The sequence below is a fragment of the Numenius arquata genome, chromosome 3 (genome assembly GCF_964106895.1).
Source record: "Numenius arquata chromosome 3, bNumArq3.hap1.1, whole genome shotgun sequence".
In the NCBI taxonomy this organism is placed as follows: Eukaryota; Metazoa; Chordata; class Aves; order Charadriiformes; family Scolopacidae; genus Numenius; species Numenius arquata.
The window spans coordinates 28,142,301-28,161,966 of record NC_133578.1 but is presented as its reverse complement, the minus strand read 5'-3'; the positions used below and the strand labels follow the sequence as shown (position 1 = coordinate 28,161,966).

Here is a 19,666-nt window from a genome sequence, read left to right as displayed (position 1 = left end):
CATTGTTCAGACAGGTGCACCCACCTGACTTAATTAGCTTTGCTACCTAAAGACAGCAGTCAAGCCTTGTTTTGAAACTACACTAAACCATCACTACAATGACTAAAAAGCAATGCTCAAGTATTTATGTATAATCACAGTTGAAGTATTCTTCTGTTCTTAGGCTGCCATTCCTTTGGGCAGACCAGCATATCAGATATCAAGTGCACTGGCTATAATTCTTTCCCAAAAGACCAAATATCAAGGTACAATACATAAACCCTTTCATCTCACAATATGAAGAGTTACTAACCCATGTGCCTGATGTGCTGTCCAATCAGCTTGCCTTTTGTAAGAGATGTCACTCTGATACTATTGTCCCAGTGTCCTCCACTAAAGAGCAGTTTTGCGTCATGGGATACTGCAAACAACTTAGAGGTGATCTCCAGGCCCGGTGCAAAAGGACCACTCATGTTGCGTTGTGTTCTGTAAGGAAATGATGAGCAGTTGAAAGCAATCTTAGTTCAAATCAATGTACTTCGCACTTTCTATACCCTTAAAAATTAATAAGAAATTCCATCTACAGAAGAGGCTCTATCTAAAAAAAGTGTAAGAAAGTATGAAGAACTGCCCATCTCAGAGTCCAAGATAAGTTTTTATAATTGGTAATTAGAAAAAAAATAAATAATAGAAGTAGCTCTAAGAATGAAGAACCTCAAAATGCCACTTACATAACTCTTCTCTAAAACAGTATTACAGATTAGAGGTAATATTATTGAACATCAGAAGATGCATTGAATGAAAACAGCATAATCCACTGACTGTTGAACAGTTACTGTATTTTATTACTGTAGATGCAGTCATCTGCACTTCTCCTCATCATTTGCTTACTTGGGGTTTGTCACTGTGGTATCTCTGATGAATGTAAAATAGTTGGAGATATTTTTATCATAAGGTAGCCAACCATGAGTTCCAATAATGCAGTTCAGACTTGCTGTTACCTAAAAAATTTGATAGAAAAAACTGGTGAAACCCAGAGGCATATTTTGTGCTTGCCTTTGATAGTAATAGAGGTTGCATAAAGTCCAGCGTAGGCTTCTTGAGAATTTAGCACAAAGAAAAAAAGCACACACACCCCTATCCTCAGAAATTAAGAAAAAGAAAAAAAAGGTCCAACTCAGATGAGTTAATCCCCATCTAATACACATTACCGAGTTAGAATAGTGTATGTTCTAGACGGAGAGATAGAAAAGTTGAATGGTGGGGGGAAACGAAAGAAAAAGAACAACAAAAAAACCCCAGCCAACAAACCCCTCTCAAACCTTTAATTACAATTCAGTCATTTAGTTTAAACTTCTTTTTATGTTCTTTGAAATAGTAATCATTAAGAGTTAACTTACTAACACAGAAAGTTTAAAAAAAAATTGTACTATAATTCAGTTGCTGAGAAAGTAAGAAAGGAAACTAAATACTCAAGGTTATTTTCATCAGATATTTAGAAAAAAAACCTATGAGAATCTTAGACATGTCCAAATTCCAAACGACATACGCACATACCACATTAAGCCAGGACAATAAGTTTGACCTACAAAATAGGAATACTGGAAAAGAATATTCTTTCCTGCAAAACATAGATATTATTGCACAGGGGCCAGTAAGCAGACTATACATACAGATGTACACATACATTTCATCAACTGGCCATCTGTTATAGTACCAGCACCTGTATTAGTGCAAAAGTTAATTTTAGGAACAGTGCAGGCCTTTTTAGTGTGTGTACACCACATATCATATAATTTAATATATGGGTTGGAAAGTAACAATAAACGGAACGATGCCATTAACTTAATCCTGTCATTTTAAAGCTGGGCTGCATTGCATTAGGAATTTGATTGCTACCATGGAAGTGGATCAAGTGGGCAGCTTACAATACACCTCACTACACCTTACACTCATGTCTCATCAGCTCTTAAATGCCATTCAACAAATCAGCCTGGCTTTTCTTCAGAAGACAAATATTTAACTTGTAGCTGACATTCATTATAGGTTAAAGGAATACATTTGAAAAGGAACAGTTAAGAAGTGTTTCTCTACAAGCTGCATGGAAAAAATACTCCTATTTGACTGTATGCAGTCTAAGAATAGTATTGACACATGCAACTCACCAAGATCTCTGGGCTTCCCTGAGAAATAAAGGAACGTGACTGATTCCTGGGGACAACAGCTTTGACAATGGGCACGCCATCACTGATTCCCTAAGAGAAAGGACATGGGTTTTGTCTGATTATATTCAAGAGCTAAAGCACAAATCTAGAACCTGTAAAGAGTAAGACCTAAAGCCTCTGGAATCAATGTCAGACCTGTCCAGTACTCTAAGGCACTGGTACAGACATATTCAGTTCATGCAGGTATACTTTGTTGGAAACACCAGAAATGAAACCCTGGCTCTGTCCTGAATCAGTGAGTTTAGCTACCAAGTTCAGTGAGTCCTCAGATGCCACCAGTAATGTTCTTAGCTGTCTTGGTGTGGTGGCTAACTTAAAACTCAAACGAGACCCACACAAGTGGCAGCAGATACAAATTTATGGGATTCAACCTCCATGAAGCTAACTAAAGAGACAGAGCCCATTCTATACACATTTCATTTAAAAATAGTTTCTCTAAATAGAAAGCAAGTTTATTTTCATCTACATTGTGACCTTTTGTTTCAAGTACATCAGAAGTTTCAGATTAGACTTTAAACAATTTCAAGAAACATCTACCTCTATGAAGAATGACTTCAGTTCAGTGAGGTGCTGGAAGAGATTCAGAGTAGAGGTCTCACTTTTAGTTAGTCTTTGCACTACCTCTTCTGCTGACAGCCTTTGCGGATGGGGCTCCTAGAAGACAATATTTGAAGGAATATCAAATTAGACAAATTTATCAATTTTTTCAAGTCACATAAAATACTCAAAATCTTATTGGCAATCAACAGGAAAACAGACTCCTAAGCATCTGATTTCCCTTGTTAAAGTAAATTAGTTTCTTTTGAACATGGTATGCTGAATTTTCATCAGTGTGACCTTTACAAATGGTAATGTGGCAAAGACTTAACATTCCTAAAATTACAAACTGTTACCTTACAGACCATTTTTTTTTTATTTTTTTCACACATCCTTTATAACTCAGTTTGATTTAACCACAAAGGTCTGACTGAAAGGGAACAAACAGCATTACCTTTAACAGCTGACAAGGAGTTTGCCCAAAATTGTTTATCATCCCTTCTAAAGCTTTCCTTTCTTTCTCATCTGTTAAAGCATCCAAATCCACAGCCCCTGGATCACAACCAGAACAATGAAAGGTAGAAAAAAGGAAAAAGAACATAATCCAATCCGTACAGAGAACCAATATGGTCAACAAATGTTGCAAAAAACCTTAATTGCAGCATTATCACCCTTTACCCCAGAAAAGCCTCCAAACAATGCCTCCATGTAAAATACGATCTGAAAATTCCACTCTGCATGTGGAATTTTAAGTGTATCTGTATACGCAAGAATTGCAGGCTTTTGTCTGATCAAGTGAATTTAGTATGCTTCACCCATGCAATAAGTTGCACACAAAAGCCACGCTAAAGTCACCTTTGGAATTAATAGCATTTAACATTTGATTTCAATGCTTTTTGTTTTTAAGCAACTACCTTGACTCCTAAACCACAAGAAACCTCTTCCCACAGATGCTTTCAAGCAAGCAAATGAGAAACTAACAATCCTCTCCAAGCACTTTTAGAAACAAAATATAAGCAACTGGAACAGCCCCCCTTTAAAAAAAACTTTATTAACGTTTCAGGTTCACAGCTTCTGATCAAAGCATCAAATATTCTGGTTATTTGATGATTAATTACAAGTTATGCTGTCATATTTCATCTATAATTCTGTTGCCTTAACACATGCAACTGATGGCATGCTCACAAATCAAGTGTCTTCTGTCTAATACTGAAAACCTACAAGTCTGATGACAATGATAAGAGAGAATACTGCTTTCTACCTTCGTAGGTACAATAATAGAACACATTGAGCGCCTCTACTGCAGCTGGTCCTCTCTGCTTGTAGCCAAAAATCAAATCTATCCATTCATGAAGATGAGCAGAAACATACTCGGATTCCTAGGAGGAAAAAATGCTCTTGTAAGAATAAGAAAAGTACTGCTCCCTTCGTAAAGTATTTACTATTTTCTGAGAAAGATATTTAATTCCTAATCTAAGAGTATCCACAAACCAGGCATATACCAATGCATAGGGCAGAAGCATAAGAGTATCCATTTGTGTTAAAGGCAGTGACTGCCAGGTAAAAGGGAAAATTAATACAGTGAAGCAGCACATCTAGACTATTGAAATGCAACTGTGCAAGGGAAGGTAAGCTGCTAGTTCCATACAGAATAATCTATAAAAAGCAAGGGCAGCGTTATCACCTAAACCCACCTAATTCTGCATTTTACCTCCTAGGTAACAAACTCTCAAGTGATCAGTATCTTGAGGCTATTTCCTTTCTTCTTTTGAGCATTTTATCAACATGCACAATGCTTTTAACTGAAAGTTCTAATGGTACTTGTAATGTCAAATATAACCACAGCTCTAGTTTGAACGTAGTCCCACTATTTTACACTGAAGCCACAGTGACAATGTGTAGGTGCACTTTCTTTATCATTACTTCACACAGATAAGCATCATCTTACCAGAGCCTTCCTGTGTTTATAAATGAAGTCTTCTGGGGAGTGAGCCCATTTGGGAAGAATAACATCATTTACCACTTCTTTGGATATTTGAAGCTGACCTAAGTTAAAACCTAGTGAACAATTTGGAGAATTTTAAGAGTTACTACAAAATATTTCAAATGTTTTGATTTCTCAATAAAGATTAAAAAGCATTCTTTTCTCAACACCAAGAAGGATATTGGAAAATTCTTAATGTACATCTCCAATAACCCTACCACTGATAAAGGAGGCTATGTTGTGCTCTGGATGTTTAAAATGTTAAATGATACAGGATAATAATTGTCCAAAGCACCTAAATGACTTCAAAGCTGAAGCCCCAATTTTAAAAGCAGCATTAATCATTTACACACCTAGTTGTAAACATATCTGCATTTGCTTTATTTTACTAGGACTAAGAGCCCAAAATATTTCAATTAGCTTATTCATAAGAATGAAGTTACTTCTAGGTCTACATGATCATAGAATCATGGCTTTCAAGAAGTCTCAAATTCCACCAGCTTTCATTAGAACAACTCTAGACACTTAAATGACTTTTGAAAGTAAACTTTTATAACTTAGAACTCTGGTAGATTGTGGCTAGCAGCACAAATGTACAAATCAATTTTAAAATTGTCTAATAGGTAGAGAAACAGTTCCCTATGCAATAACTGTGAATTAAAAAATAGCTAGGCGTCTCCTATCAGAATGCAGGATGCTGTCTTTTCAATAACCATTATGTATCAGCGAAACAGCTTTTTGTTTTTTCCTTCTTCTGATGGGTAAGGAAACTACATGGCTTTGAAATCAGGTGACTTAACACTGCATCGGAAGGTAAGAGTAACAAGACAATATGCTGGCTGCCTAGAACAAATAAAAGACCTCCCATGTTTGAAGATGTCCAAACTCTATCACCCGCTGAACCCAGTAAAAAAAATACTAATTAATCTTTATTAACTTTTGCTATTTAATCAGTATTATCTATTGCTTTTTCGAACATCCAAATGAGTACCTCTGAAATTTCACATTAGGTAAACAACACTATATTTAGCCATCCTTAAGCCCCAAGTCTGAATTTTAAACAATGCTTAGGCTGCTGCTTAACACAAGTAGTGTTTTCACTAAACAGTTTGAAACCAGAGGATGATTAAAGTAATTTCTATAAGCACACTATAAAGCTTAAATAAGAAGCATTCCACCACATTCACAAATGGTTGTAACAATTCTTTTCTGAAGAATACAAGAACAGTTTTCTGTGAGAATATTCTGAGCAGTCAGTTTACCATTTTGATTCTCCAGGAACTCTGGGAAGTAGAAGAACTCTGGGATAAGTTCCTTGACATCATTGGGGTTGTCCATGAGCGCCTGCCAGGTGGCAGGAATAGAGTGGAACTGCCTGTCAGCACAGTCAAATCTGTGGGTCAGAAAACTCAGGTTAGATTTAGATCATTTCCTCAGTAAAATTATAAGGAATAAAAATAAAGGTGTTGCTTATTTGTTCACAGCATACCTGCCGCTTTGAAGTTGGATATGAAGTGTTGTGAAAGGTTCTACCCGAATGAGATAGTGCATGACACCAGCAGCATTTGAATAATGTGTTCCATAGTGAAATTTGTCAATTATCCCAAGGGGATCCTCGAAATTCTCATATCTAAAAAATAAAATAAATAAATGTTTATATATACAACTGAGTACTACAGCTGATATATATGTGCATTATACTCATTGGAGGCAAGGATTCAAAGGAAACAATCACAGCAATCTATAAGAGAAAAATACATTGAGTTTTATTAAACATGACGGTTCCAATTCTGACTTAGAAAGTCCCTAAGCAAAAGACTATTGAAAGATAGAAATGTACACCAGATGAAGCCTTTGCATATCTGCTCTTATACTCTTCCCTAGGCACCTCCCATTAGCTGTCAGAAACCGGATAATTGGCAACACAGGCCTGATTTAGCATGACTTTATACAACAGACAAAATACCACACATCACTAAGCTGAGTATTTGTCACTGAAGTGACTTAGAATCATAGAATCATTCAGGTTGGAAAAGACCATTGGGATCATCGAGTCCAACCATCAACCCTACTCTGCAAAGTTCTCCCCTACACCATATCCCCCAACACCACATCTAAATGACTCTTAAACACATTCAGGGATGGTGACTCAACCACCTCCCTGGGCAGCCTATTCCAGTGTCTGACCACTCTTCTGTGAAGAATTGTTTCCTAATGTCCAGACTTGTGACAGTTTCCCTCAAGATTTAAAAAAATAAAAAAAAAAAAGAGGGTGTGTGTGACTATATCAGGTGTTGAGAAATATTAGTTGTTTAGCTTAAATAAGTAAGCTTTAACGAAAGTAAATTACTTAGGGTTATAATATGCTGTGCTTTATGCTATTTGCTTGGCTTTACTTCGCAGGAGTATCTACATTTGCTGAAGGTTTTAGGCCACAATAGAGTTAATTTTCTTAGTAATCTTCCTAGCAGCTGGCACTGCTGTGTTCCTAGTGCTGTGTTTAGTCTTTTAGTATAAAAAAATGTTGATAAGACACTGATGTTTGGTAGTGTTCTCCCTAAGTCTGGGACTTTTCAGTCCCCTATGTTCTGCCAGCGAGCGCAGGTGCACAAGAAGCATAAACCAGAATATAAGGAGGCTACAACCATTAGCAGAGACTGCAAATCAACAAGATAAGAGCAGTCAAGGGCCTGCCTGTCTGGACACAGAAAAATAGTAAGTTTTAGAAGACCCCAAATCAAAAATCACCACAGGACTAAAAAATGTGTGAACAGCATGTGAGGGGCAGCTGTGTAGATCACAAGGGTACAATTGCTCAGGGATTTCTTTGTTCAAGGTCCCTCCCTTTTCAGAAGCACCCAGCCCAGGCTGACCTTGCTGCTGCATCTTCCAACTAAATTACTTATTTTTATAAAATCTGACTCCTGACACTCTGCTGTGGGAAACCTAGGGTTGAGGCTGAAGGAGGGAACACACCAGAGAGTGTGTGAGCGAGGAGTCAAAAGGGGCACTCATCGGCCCACCGGGGTTGCCACTGTGAAGGGAACTCTGGTCTAAGCAGTTAAGGATTTGGGTGGTGTGTGTGCAACTCCTTGAATGGTGTGTGAATGCTCAGGCAGTGGACTCTCCTTTAACACAGGATTCAGAAAAGAGATTTATTTAATACTCATGCCCATTTCATTTACTACTGGCAAACTCACTCTACGTTACTACGCCACCATCTGGCTGATACATTTCTCAGTGTCACAAGGCTAGTAAGAGAAGTTATAGTTAAAGATACTGCTAGAGAACCAATTTCATTATAGTCAGGGACAGAGCCTAATCATTCAAAGAAAATTCTCCACGTTCCAAGTTTTCAGAAGAAAGCTGGTTTTGGAAGAAGCCTGACAAGTGCAATCTGGTATGATAGCACACTCACCCCCTACACTAGCGAAAAAAGAAGTATTGCTACACTTACGTGTGGGTGTAAGTATTTGTCATTGCTACCTACAGAGGGGTTGCTGGAAGTCACCGAGCTATATTTTATTTCAAAGACAATGATCTATGCTTGAAAAAAAGAGCAGGAAGAACAGATTTAGGATCGATGCTAGCTCTCAGCAAAGGCCACTCAACTCACCAGTATGATTTCACATTCCTTGTCTTGAAGCAGACATGGGACACTGCCTCTTCAGGCTGCTGGGCCATTAAATTAAGTGTTTCTACAGCCTTTCAGTTTTTCACTTCCTCATCCAAGAAACAATTGAAAATTTACAACAGTAAATTTTGTCATTTCAGTGCCATATAAACTAACTAATCTGAATGCAGCAGAAATGACAAATCAACAAACTTTGCAATTGCCTCTGTGATGTTATAAAACTAGCTTTTAAAAATGTCATTGTCACTTTATTTTTAAAATGTGCTATTAGCCTGGAGATTCAGAAAAGACAGAGAAATGTAACTGACTGTTCAAATACATACTTCTCTTTCACAGCCTTAGCGTTCTTCTCATTTACTACCCCTATGGGTTTGGACAGATCCCTAAAGACTGCCGGATTATTCAGGTCCAGTTCTTCTGAAGTATAATCTCGTAAAATCCAGGGGAACTGCAAAAAGAAAAAAAAAAGAAAAAAGTCATAGATCAAATTGAGACCAAAAATCCATCTTAAAATGGAAAAAAAAAGTCTGTCAAAAATGTAAAAATTAATTTAATTACCACAGGATATTGAGCAAGATCATTGTAAGTTCGTCCTGCCATTGTGTTCAGCTGAATAAGGTAGTCAAAGTTGGATATTTCTCTGTTCACCCATTTCTGAAGGACAAAAGAAGATACAATGGAAGTCACTATATCAAAGATACCACTATTGCAAATTACATGCCTTGCCAGTATTTATCTGCCAGAAGATAGCATTGGCACAATACTAAGAATGGTATTAAAGTCCAAATTTAATTCCTCCTAATAAAGTTTATTTTTCCTTTGATTCAGTAACTGTGCTACCTGTATTTAACTGAAATCATGTCCCTGATTGATGCCAGTACTGTTTTAAATACAAGGCAGCGGAAAACTAGCATCCTCAGAATAAAAAAGGAGAAGAAAAACAGAAATCAAAGAAACAAAAAAGGCAGGTAAACAGGTAATGAGAAAAAGGGGAACAGAACTTTGAAATCCATTAGAGTTCTAAGATCAAAACTTATTTATAAATTGTTGTCCCATTGGTTAATGATACAGGAATTTGTGAACTACCATCGTCCTTGCACCTTTGCTCCACTATTATCTTTTAAACCAAAGAACAGACAGCTGTGTTCAGAAGGGCTCAATATCTGTCTGTAGTGTGACAGAGACATTTAATTCCAGATGATATTTTCTCTACTTAAATATACAACATTCTATCTTTTATCATTAGGGAAACAAAGAAAAACCAAAGTATTTCCAATATTTTAAAAGTCATTTGTAAAGCTTCCTCCCTCAGAGAAAACAGTAATTTTGGCATAAAGAGATGCAAGGTAAATATACATTTACTACGTTAAAAAAATTATCCAAGTTTACAGTAATACAGACATTTTGACATTTTCCTTTTATACCGATATTACTAATTCCCTTAATACTGTATTTCCTGCTTAAACTTCAAGTGGGTTTTGTTGAAAGCCCCATAATGAAAAGGTAGCAGGGAATTTATTTGCGTATGTAGTGAAAGAGGTTCCAAGATGTGCACTCAAGATCATGAACTAAAAACAGAAGCAAATCTGCTACATGTTTTCCATTCTTGTTGGAACACTTGTCATAATCACATCAACAGAGCCTGGCTCTATTCGTTTACCTCACTAAGTGTAAACACAAAACACAGCAATTCTAAAAATATGCATGAGAAAGTTCAGGGCTCAGACTGAGGGTACAGCAGTTGGCAGTTACCATCTAAACACTGGGGGTGGGGAGTAAAATCAGCAGTTCAGGACCTTCCAGGACTCCTTCAAGAAGCAGAGGAATGCTCTGGACCATTTATACTGAAGTCTCGTACCTGCATCAAACCTGAAGCTTTAAAAAGTTCCTGGGGAGATCTGGTCCCAGAAATATTTGGAGAACGCAGTGACAATATTCTACTATATACTTTGTTTCGTACCTGTTAGAAAACAGCATTAATAAAAAAATTATTCTGGAGACTGAAGCTGACACGTAAACAACTTCTCTGCTATTTAAAATGTGAAATAAATGGAACCCAGTCACATTTTTAAACTTTTTTGTCTCTTGCTGCATAAAACGTTTGCACATGGATGGACGTGACAACCTTACAAGATATAAAGGCAACATGTTATAAAGTGATTTCTTGTGTGTGTGTAGATGTTACACAGAAAATCATTATTCCCACAGAAGTCTTCTAGGAAATAATGCTGCTGTTCAAATAAAGTACACAAATGTTTTCCCTACAAAACTATTGCAAAGATTTATTTACTTAAAAACAAAACAACCCACAGCATTTTATAGGTGTTATTCATAAACTGACTGACTAGTATGTAACTCACCCCAAGTTCTGATATTTATCTTTGTCCCACATACAAAGGATCACTTACGTTATCCAGGGGGAAAAAAAGTTCACTAATCCTAAACCATGGAATATAGAGTATTAATGATTTCCAATGTTGGGGTAAAATAGGAAGTCTCCTTTGCTTTGTAATTAATTTGCTGAGAATATTTTAAAAGACGTGCAGGCTTCAAGATATTTAGATTACTACTGATGTAATTTTTGTTGAATAATCATTCTGTAACATAACAGAGACAGAGATGGAGACAGGAAAAAGAAGAATCTTGTTTTATCCCTCTTTTCACAATTAATCAGTTTCTAGATGCCAGACTGAGGTTTTCACAGAATGCAGTCTAATTTCCCATAATGGCTCATTGTAGCAAACCTTTTGCTACTAGTGTTACAGTATTATGAAAGACACCAGACTAAAATTAGACACAATAGATGAACTAAAATTGACACCTATACTAATTATACAAATCAAGGAAATTTGGGAAACCCATACCTCCTTATTGAAGTTGAGGAAGTAGTTGGTTTGATCTGTAAGGAAGATCTCCAAAGCTGACCTCCTCAGGTTGTACCGACGCAAATGTATCTCTCGAATTTGAGAAAGATGCCATTTGAAATCAAAACCTACCCCTAGGAAGAGCACTTTGATTAGTGACTTGGAATATACCAAAAACTTTTCATAAAGACATAGTGAAGTATCATTTCCAATCACCTCAGAGTCTCTCCTAGAAAAGGTAAATTTTATATGTGGCTTGATTAATCATTTTGCTAGGAAATAACTTCAGCAATTGTTCCACTGAAAGAAAGAGGCATCATGAAATATCTCATGAAGTGCAGAATTTGGTTTTGCTTTCTGATCAAAACCACATTATAAACGTATTTTCTTGGCAAAGAACAGGAACAGGCTCAAATAGCAGTTCTTACGTTTAGAATTCTCAAAAGGCCAACTCCTTGATATATTGGTTTTGAAAATCTTATCATTATTGGTCAAGCATTTCAATTCAGTGTTTTTATACTCAACTGTGTGTATTCTATTAAAGTTCAATAAATTAATGTAGATGATTCAAGTTTACATACTACCACTTTTAACCATTAGTTACTACTATATTTTAATCAATGTATGAGTGAAACATTATTTTTCAGGTAGAACAGGGATGTGCCACTTAAACTGCAAATTAGAGGTAATGACTTTTTTTTCCCCAGTCAGTGAACTAAATTAATTTTTTTAATAAGTTAATTTTTTAAAGAAATACTAAGAATAATGAACCAATTTAACAGCTCAGCAGGTACAGATCCAGATTCTCGTTTCTGAAGGGATCAGCCAGCCATTGACCGCCAAGTACAACAGTAAGTACAGATCTACAACTTGTCTCTTCACAATTAGTTTGGCACTCATTCTCAAAAAAAAAAAAAAATCAAACTCAGCCTACTAAAAACAGAATGCTGAACTGTATTTAAAAGAAAGAGGTATTGATCATTCTCACCTTCTTCTTTTTCAATGCTACCGTCAAAGAAATAGATGTGCTGGGTAGTGATCTCCAGCCTGCCAGGTATCACATCAATTACTGTAATGAGTTCACAGTCTTCAGACAGTATTAGCTTTTCTTTCTGACTTTGCTCATCCTTCTCATCCCTGCAAAAATACCACTAAGTGTTACAGGATTGGGTAGATTATACAGTTGCTTAGGTACTTGATAAGAGTACAGTTCAGAAAAGAATCAAATTTGAATGGCATTAAAAGTACAACATAAATGATTATATGAAGCTACTTCCATCAGCAGTCTTGGATGTTTCAGACTAGATGACCCAACATCATTTCACAGCATTGCTCTTCAGGCTTGATATTTCAGTCTCAGGTACAATGGACTTGACCACCCTTGAAGCATGAAAACATGAGGCTGCATTTCGCCTTCTTATTTAATTGCTAGGTGCTTAAATTTTCTGGCCCAGAGCAGAGCTGAGTCCTGGTTCATATGACTAAAGTTATCTTCAGGAGTATTTGAAATAACGGCTGCTCAGAAGTGTATAGATATGACACATGAAAAGCAAGCATTTAATAACCTTTACGGTACAAAAAAATGCATTGGTATCCCTCAAAGTAGTGCCACATCTCTACTGGAATTCAACAGCATAGACACACACAGATGCATGCACAATATCACCTCTGGTTACTGGAGTGAAGCATTTGCTATCTCCCCCTGCTGCCCCACCCCCCAGCCCCCCTTATTTTTTTTTTAAAGTCACACAAGTGAAGGAAGCACAGCAGACGACCTCTCTGGAATGCTCTTAAACACAGGGGACTCTCTAGCAGATTAATACCAATCAAGCAAATACCCATGCTATGCAGCTGATGGCACAGGGGATAACCCTGGCGTCTATGGACAAGAGCCAGTCCCAGGCTGATCTATGCCCTTGCAGAGCCAACCGCCTCTTGAGAATTATAGCCAACATACATCGTAGAAAAGCCTCAACAATTCTATAGCTTCACCTTCAGACCAACTGTGTAACAGATCCTCACAAACATCTGTTCTGTCTTCTTTTCCCTGGGGCTCTTTGTCTCGTTGACAATGATAAATCCAACAGCAACTTTTCTCCTGTTCAAAACTACTACGAAGCCCTCAATTGGATTGTTAAGGTCAGACAAAGAAAGAGGGAAGCTCTGTACGCTAGTCAACTCCAGAGGTTGTTTCTCACTCCTCATCCCTATCACAGAAACAAATTTCAACCATTCTGTTCTGCCATACTCACAAATTGGAACTGGCTGCTGTGTCATCTTCTGGTAGTTCGAGAACATCATCTTCCAAATCACTCACTTTCACCTGCTTCACCGCCTCCAGAAGCAGAGACTCACTAGAGGGCTGTGTCTGGTGCACACCTACCATAAACAGATGTTTCGGATCAGATTTTTTTTTGCAACAGCACTTTTAGAAAGCTAAACTACTGAGTATATCTTCTATGGCTGAATGTTGGTTTTAACTGAGTAAGAAGCAACCAGACTTCTTAAATACTTCCAGGGGCAAGCAGACACTAAAAATACTCCCTGAAGTACATTGAAATATATGTCAATATATAACAGTATTACAAGACATAAACACATTAGAATTCAGTTTAAAATTTTCCAATGTGGACATTTCCAATAAAATATTTTGCAGTGTTCTGCCAGACACTGCTAAAGCATACAGGTTTCATGGCAATACACCGCATTTCTTTCTTGCTTACTTGGGTTTACAGGAGTTTTATTTTTTGTTGTTTGAGTCCTGATATCCAAAACACCCAACTTAAAAAACAGTTTACACCACTACATCAGCTGTTTGGCACACTTCTGAAACAAAGAACATATCTACACATTTTAATCATAAACTCTAAAAGGTTTTAAAAAAAATACTGCCTGCTTACTCTGATCTTGTTGTTTCCTTCTCATGAAAAAAAATAATCTTGTGCAAGAAATCTATGTGACTGCTTATTTTAAAACAAAGGAGTTTGGGTTTTTTTGTCAACAAAAATACACATTTCAATGAAGAAGGGGAAATTAATTCTATTCAGTAAAAAGATGCTGTTTCAGGTCAAAGCACCACTCATGTTACACATTTTAACATAAAGAAAATAAAGAAAAATCAAGATTTAAGTATCTACCATACGCAGATTCTTAAATACAAAGAGTAAAGTAAGTATCTTTCTTCACTAAAGAATCCCAAGTGAAATAGCAAATACGATAGAACTTTACCTAAATTATCTCTCAGATCACTAGCATCCTGATGAGAGTTGAAGTTGTAATTCTGCACTAGTTTTAGTCTCATACGGGAAAAATTTTCCACATTTGAAAGTTTCCAGTGAATAAGATGCTGTTTCCTAGGAAAACAAGAATATTCATAAAAACAGTTAACAGAAGATAAAGACCTATATGAATCAACTGATTAAACAAGAGTACATATTTAGAAAAACACTGGTCATCCCCTTGTATACTGTAAAACATAAAAGCAATAAACTGCATTTTAATTTTATATTTCATATTGCAGCTGTGATCATCCTAAAGCAATTTGTAGACAGTATTTATTTTCTATTGAAATATATCAAATTGTTTACACTTTCAGTTAATGACATCTAAAAGACTAAAGAAAAAAATATCTTTATCCTGAAATTCCCCAAAAGCTAAGACAGGCAAACTGTATTGTTTTAAATTGAAATTAGCTTCGTGCATAAAAACTCAAAGTCTACTCTCTCTTTTCCAAAAGAGCCACCAATTCGTAGGATCTCAAAAAGTTTCTGCCATCTCTTCATTGATAACTAATTTTTATTTGTTACTTGGCAACAAAATCTAGCATCCAAGTAACCAGTTCAGCATTACATTTCAAACTTTGCATTTCGATAATTAAGTGCAGAAAACATTATAACAGATGCATTCAATACTAACTTCACATCTCAAGAATGTAGGTCATTTACTAATGTAGGTCAGGGTCAATGTGTCTAGGTTCTATCCATGTGAAACAGTTAGTCATGCGAGCAAACTCCTTTCAAGCATCATATACAGTTTGATTTAAGAATTTCACTTACATTTCAGACCAAGGACCACGTTCAGAAAGCAAGTAAAGCTGGGCTGCTCTCCACTGTCTCATAGTAGCTGTGTGTTGACTATTAAGTTGCTTTAGCATACTATTGTACCGCAGATTTTCCTGCCGAGCCTTTCTTCTGAATGGTTCCACAAAATGCTCCTGAAAGGCCATGAAAAATAAATCTAGCACTGAAATAACTCTGATCTTTAAAAGCACAGTTTTGTGGCTTGCAACAATTCTCATAAATTAAGAAGGAACAACGAAGTTTAGTAGTAAAAATTTATTAAAATTTAAGGTAATGCTAATAAGAGAAAAGTTTAAAAAGCTTAGTATTGGAAGAAATGGCACCAAACTTTGACTTAAAGACATGAAGAAAGGGTTATCAATGCTGAATCCATATGAAAGCAATTCTTGATCATCATCAAAGTGGTCAGTATTAGAAATCCTATTATAATACCTATGATTTTTCTTTCAATTCTGCTGTTCTGTAATATGACTCATTATATTTTTCCTTTAGCTTCCTGAATAAAAAGGACTTACTAAAAGTATCGTTATTAAGAAGACTAAGAGAAAACAAGAGAAATGTAACTTAGCTATGCTTAAACTGAGTCTGGACCTTATACAGAAAGGTCAGTTCAGAAACAATTTTTCCATACATTAAATAGGAACTGTTCACTGTTTAAAATGTTTTCATTTAAAATGTTTCATTTACTTCACTATTGAAGTAGTGTTAAAAAAAGCCCCAAAAAAACCACACTGGCTCATCTCATAATGAAGAAGTTTTAATAATTCAAAACATAGAGTAAAAGAAGATGCAGCTCACAGCTGAGCAAAAATCTAGGTTGCTGTACCTAGAGAAAGGCCTACTGTCCTGAAATAACTCTACTTACAGGCAAGACTCTTAAATAGAAAGAACAGAATTAAAAAGCATATCCTACAAGTGTATATAGTCACATCGTCCACAAAAATCTTAAAACAATCAACCTGCCTGCAATCACTTGAATTGGATCATCCGAGAATTCAGTTTCTCCATCTTTTAGAATGCAACTCCTCAGACAGTTCTTTTAAGAGCAACTTACACTCACTCAAAACCTTACCTGAAATTTAAGCTTGCTTTCTCCTCTCTCCCGGTCTCGCTTGTGCATGTTCACCATAAATGCTTCATAACAATCTTTCCAATAAAGTGCCATCTGCTCTTGATCCTGTCTGAATGAATTCTCTTCATACTGTTTCATATTTGGAATAATCTGGTTCCACCAAAAACAAAACAAAAAGCATAACGTGATTTCTGAATGAGTTCCTATGCTTTCATGGCTAAAAAGAGGGGGAAAATGATACAAAAAGAATCTGCTACTTACATATTTGTCAATATAAACTTGCCACTCATCAGAGCTGCAGTATTCTTGAAAGTCCTCAAAGAAAGAAGGGCTGCCATTGGTAGGAGGTAATGAAGGGAGATGAAGGTTCATGAAGAGAAGTTCATAAATCTTGGATACCAATGTCCGAACAAGGGGAATCAAAAATGAGTAAGTTTCTGTCTTCTCTTCAATTGATCTACTCAAGATGCCTTCCAGCTTTCCCAAGAGGTAGCACGCTTCAGGCTGGCTCTCAATTACTTTGGTCTGAAGGAGGGTGTTTAGTTTGGCTGCTGCCATAGCACAGACCTACACAGACAAACAACAAAAAAGTGAATGCGATCCTCAAAATAATGATTTTGAGCACCCATCTTTTTAGCACAGGAGTATGTACATATTCTGGCTGCATCCCAGGTAGCCTTAAGGCACACATGCATCCAATATGGGCACTGATCACTTCTTCATCCTGTGATAACCAAACCTGAGTCAGCTGCAACCCCAAAGTCACAGAGCTGCATTAAGACAATGACATACCCAAACTAAGAAACCTGGCTTTACTCAAGGGGTCATATTCCAGGCACAGATCTGCTAACTTTATTTCAAATGTTGATTTGGCAGAACAGTCCAGGTTCATGTGCACTTAATGTATGTAAACCTGAAACCGTGAACAAATGTATTTTGTGGTAAAAACAAGAAGTCATGATCAGAATCACTACCTTACTGCCACTACTGCCTACACAGTCCCATCTTCAAACAGCTTGCCCTCTACCTCTTTCTTGTGCTCAGGAGGTGCACACTTGACAGGAGCGTAGAGTAAAATTGCAAATGGTAAGAACCAATAAAACATCTTCCCAATAGAAGGATGAAGGACTGCCATCAGCCTGCTCACTGGTATGAGCAGCTCCCGCATACACCACAACAGTTACATCAAACATGCACTTAATACACAGTACCCCTTGCAAGAATTTGCAACAAACCTGTAAATTATCTTGTGCAATGAATCCAAGGAGCAACTGGACTTGCACCTGTGAAAGCCTGATTGCTTCTAGGCCAGCAGAATACCAGACTGACAGGCTATCCATGAGAGTCACTAGTTCTTCCAAGAGCTATTGTAAAAACAGAAGACTTGCATCAAATAAAATTAACAACAGCTACTCCAGCTGGAGACACAATAATTTCAAAGCACTGAAGAAGATGCCATGTTCACATTTCTAACTTATCCAAACCCAGAAAATCACACCAGAACACTGCAGTCAAACCAGTAAGTAATTTGAAACAATTCCTGACTACAAAAACCTATCTAGCCAGTAGGTTAACTCAAGTATCTCCCCTGAATAAAGCCCAAACCAGCATATAGTAGATATGCTTATGTTTTTTCCTAAAATTTAACTCCAGTAAATGCCATTTCCTTAGAAAAGTTAGAGACTCCATGAGCATGATTACTATGATTGAAAAGACACTATTATTAATAGCGCGGATACCATACCAACTTGCAATTTCTTGGTTCAGTATATATAGGATTTTATTTCATTCTTTTGCTTTGTATTTCAAGTTAGAGTGCAATGCTAATATAATTTACCAGCAATAGCAATATGCGCAGTGCCCTGAGAAGGAAAACCAGACTTCTTTCATGAATATCTGATTTAGTGAAATGCTTGAAGCTTCATAACTATTAATGTCTTTTAAAAAATAAAAACACAATTAGGAGGCACTCCTTTCTGTCAGTATTTTGATACCAGAAGTGATACAAACCTTGTGAAAGGTAGGTATTTACAAGGCAAATGGCACATTTCACTATCCACACATATTTGCTTAAAACATTGATACATTCCCTAATAAACTACTCAAATGTAAAATCATTCTTTTGTTAAGCCCTAAATTTACATGAACGCTTCTGTGGCTGACTGAAAGCTATCCTGCTAAGAATATTATGGTGCTTTAAATTCTCCTCAGGCACGGTGGAAGATAACTTATGGAAGGACTGTTATTTTCAATTCAGAGTTGGCAATAAGCACAACTCTCATTTGCTCCGAAGTTCAGATCTCATTTCAAACTAGATTTCACAAAGCTAGATCACAACAGAAGGTAAAGATTTTACCAAGAGGTGACTTTTTAAAAACAAACAATTAAAAGCTTTAAGATTAAGTTATGTTTACTTATAAGCAGGCATTTTGGAGAATAACTTAGGAATTACTCTGTGTTGACAACTCTTACTCTTACTCTACTACTTATTGTATTTGTTAGTCATTTCTTCCTCAGACTTCATGTTTCTGACTGATATATAAAATTGAGCTATTTGCACATATATGCACAAATTCATGTTGAAACTCCAATATGGGTCAACGCCCAGAAGTGACATTTCTCAGCTTGCAACTGAGAGCAGAATTTTGTCTGATCTTTTATTCAGGACACACACACGGACTCATACATGTGATAAACAGTGGAAAATCTGTTCAGGCTACAACTGACATTGTTTCATTAGCTCCTACATTTTTAAAATATTTCTCCAGTCTGAAGAGACCTGGATTTTCAATAACGAATACTACTTATAGGCCTATTTAATTTGCAAAATTAACTATATTCCCTTTAGTAAGTATACACACTTGTTTACTCATTAAAGAGAAAATCTAATCCAATCCATTATGAACCCTTACTCTAATATCTATAGTTTAAAAACACATGCCTAGAAGGCATGACAGTATCCAAGATGACAACTTTTTCATTTTGGCCTATATACAGTACTTCCATTATGCAGCTACTGTACCTTTTCAGTCCATAAATTTGAATTAACGAGTCCTTCTGCCTGCAGGAAATCTTGTACAATCAGCAAGAGCTTGAAGGCATTTTCAGCATGCGTAGGGAGAGCTCTTGAATCTCTGTTATCAGTGACTGACCATTCTAACATCTTCTCCAGCAAGCTGCACAGAAAACAAAGTCCCAAACTAATTATTCCATGTTCTAAGTGTAAGTGGCTTTAAAAAAAATCCAATTAAGTATTTAATTGAATCGCTCAGTCTACAGCGACATAACTGCC

At 36.5% G+C, this 19,666-nt stretch overlaps 1 protein-coding gene across 1 annotated transcript in view; it reads right to left on the bottom strand.

Annotated features, from left to right (window-relative positions):
* NBEAL1 (neurobeachin like 1) overlaps positions 1-19,666 on the bottom strand; it is an 84,881-nt gene that overhangs the window by 9,780 nt on the left and 55,435 nt on the right. The window contains exons 30-50 of the mRNA XM_074145218.1: positions 19,397-19,550; positions 17,610-17,738; positions 16,636-16,941; positions 16,375-16,524; positions 15,279-15,436; positions 14,452-14,576; positions 13,476-13,602; positions 12,212-12,360; positions 11,224-11,357; positions 10,218-10,319; positions 8,918-9,013; positions 8,683-8,807; positions 6,215-6,355; positions 5,988-6,118; positions 4,690-4,799; positions 4,003-4,120; positions 3,196-3,293; positions 2,742-2,858; positions 2,145-2,234; positions 871-980; positions 293-465 (exon numbers count right to left, since the gene is read on the bottom strand). Coding sequence (XP_074001319.1) covers positions 293-465; positions 871-980; positions 2,145-2,234; positions 2,742-2,858; positions 3,196-3,293; positions 4,003-4,120; positions 4,690-4,799; positions 5,988-6,118; positions 6,215-6,355; positions 8,683-8,807; positions 8,918-9,013; positions 10,218-10,319; positions 11,224-11,357; positions 12,212-12,360; positions 13,476-13,602; positions 14,452-14,576; positions 15,279-15,436; positions 16,375-16,524; positions 16,636-16,941; positions 17,610-17,738; positions 19,397-19,550 — 2,843 coding nt within the window. The remainder of the gene's footprint in view (positions 1-292; positions 466-870; positions 981-2,144; positions 2,235-2,741; positions 2,859-3,195; positions 3,294-4,002; positions 4,121-4,689; positions 4,800-5,987; positions 6,119-6,214; positions 6,356-8,682; positions 8,808-8,917; positions 9,014-10,217; positions 10,320-11,223; positions 11,358-12,211; positions 12,361-13,475; positions 13,603-14,451; positions 14,577-15,278; positions 15,437-16,374; positions 16,525-16,635; positions 16,942-17,609; positions 17,739-19,396; positions 19,551-19,666) is intronic.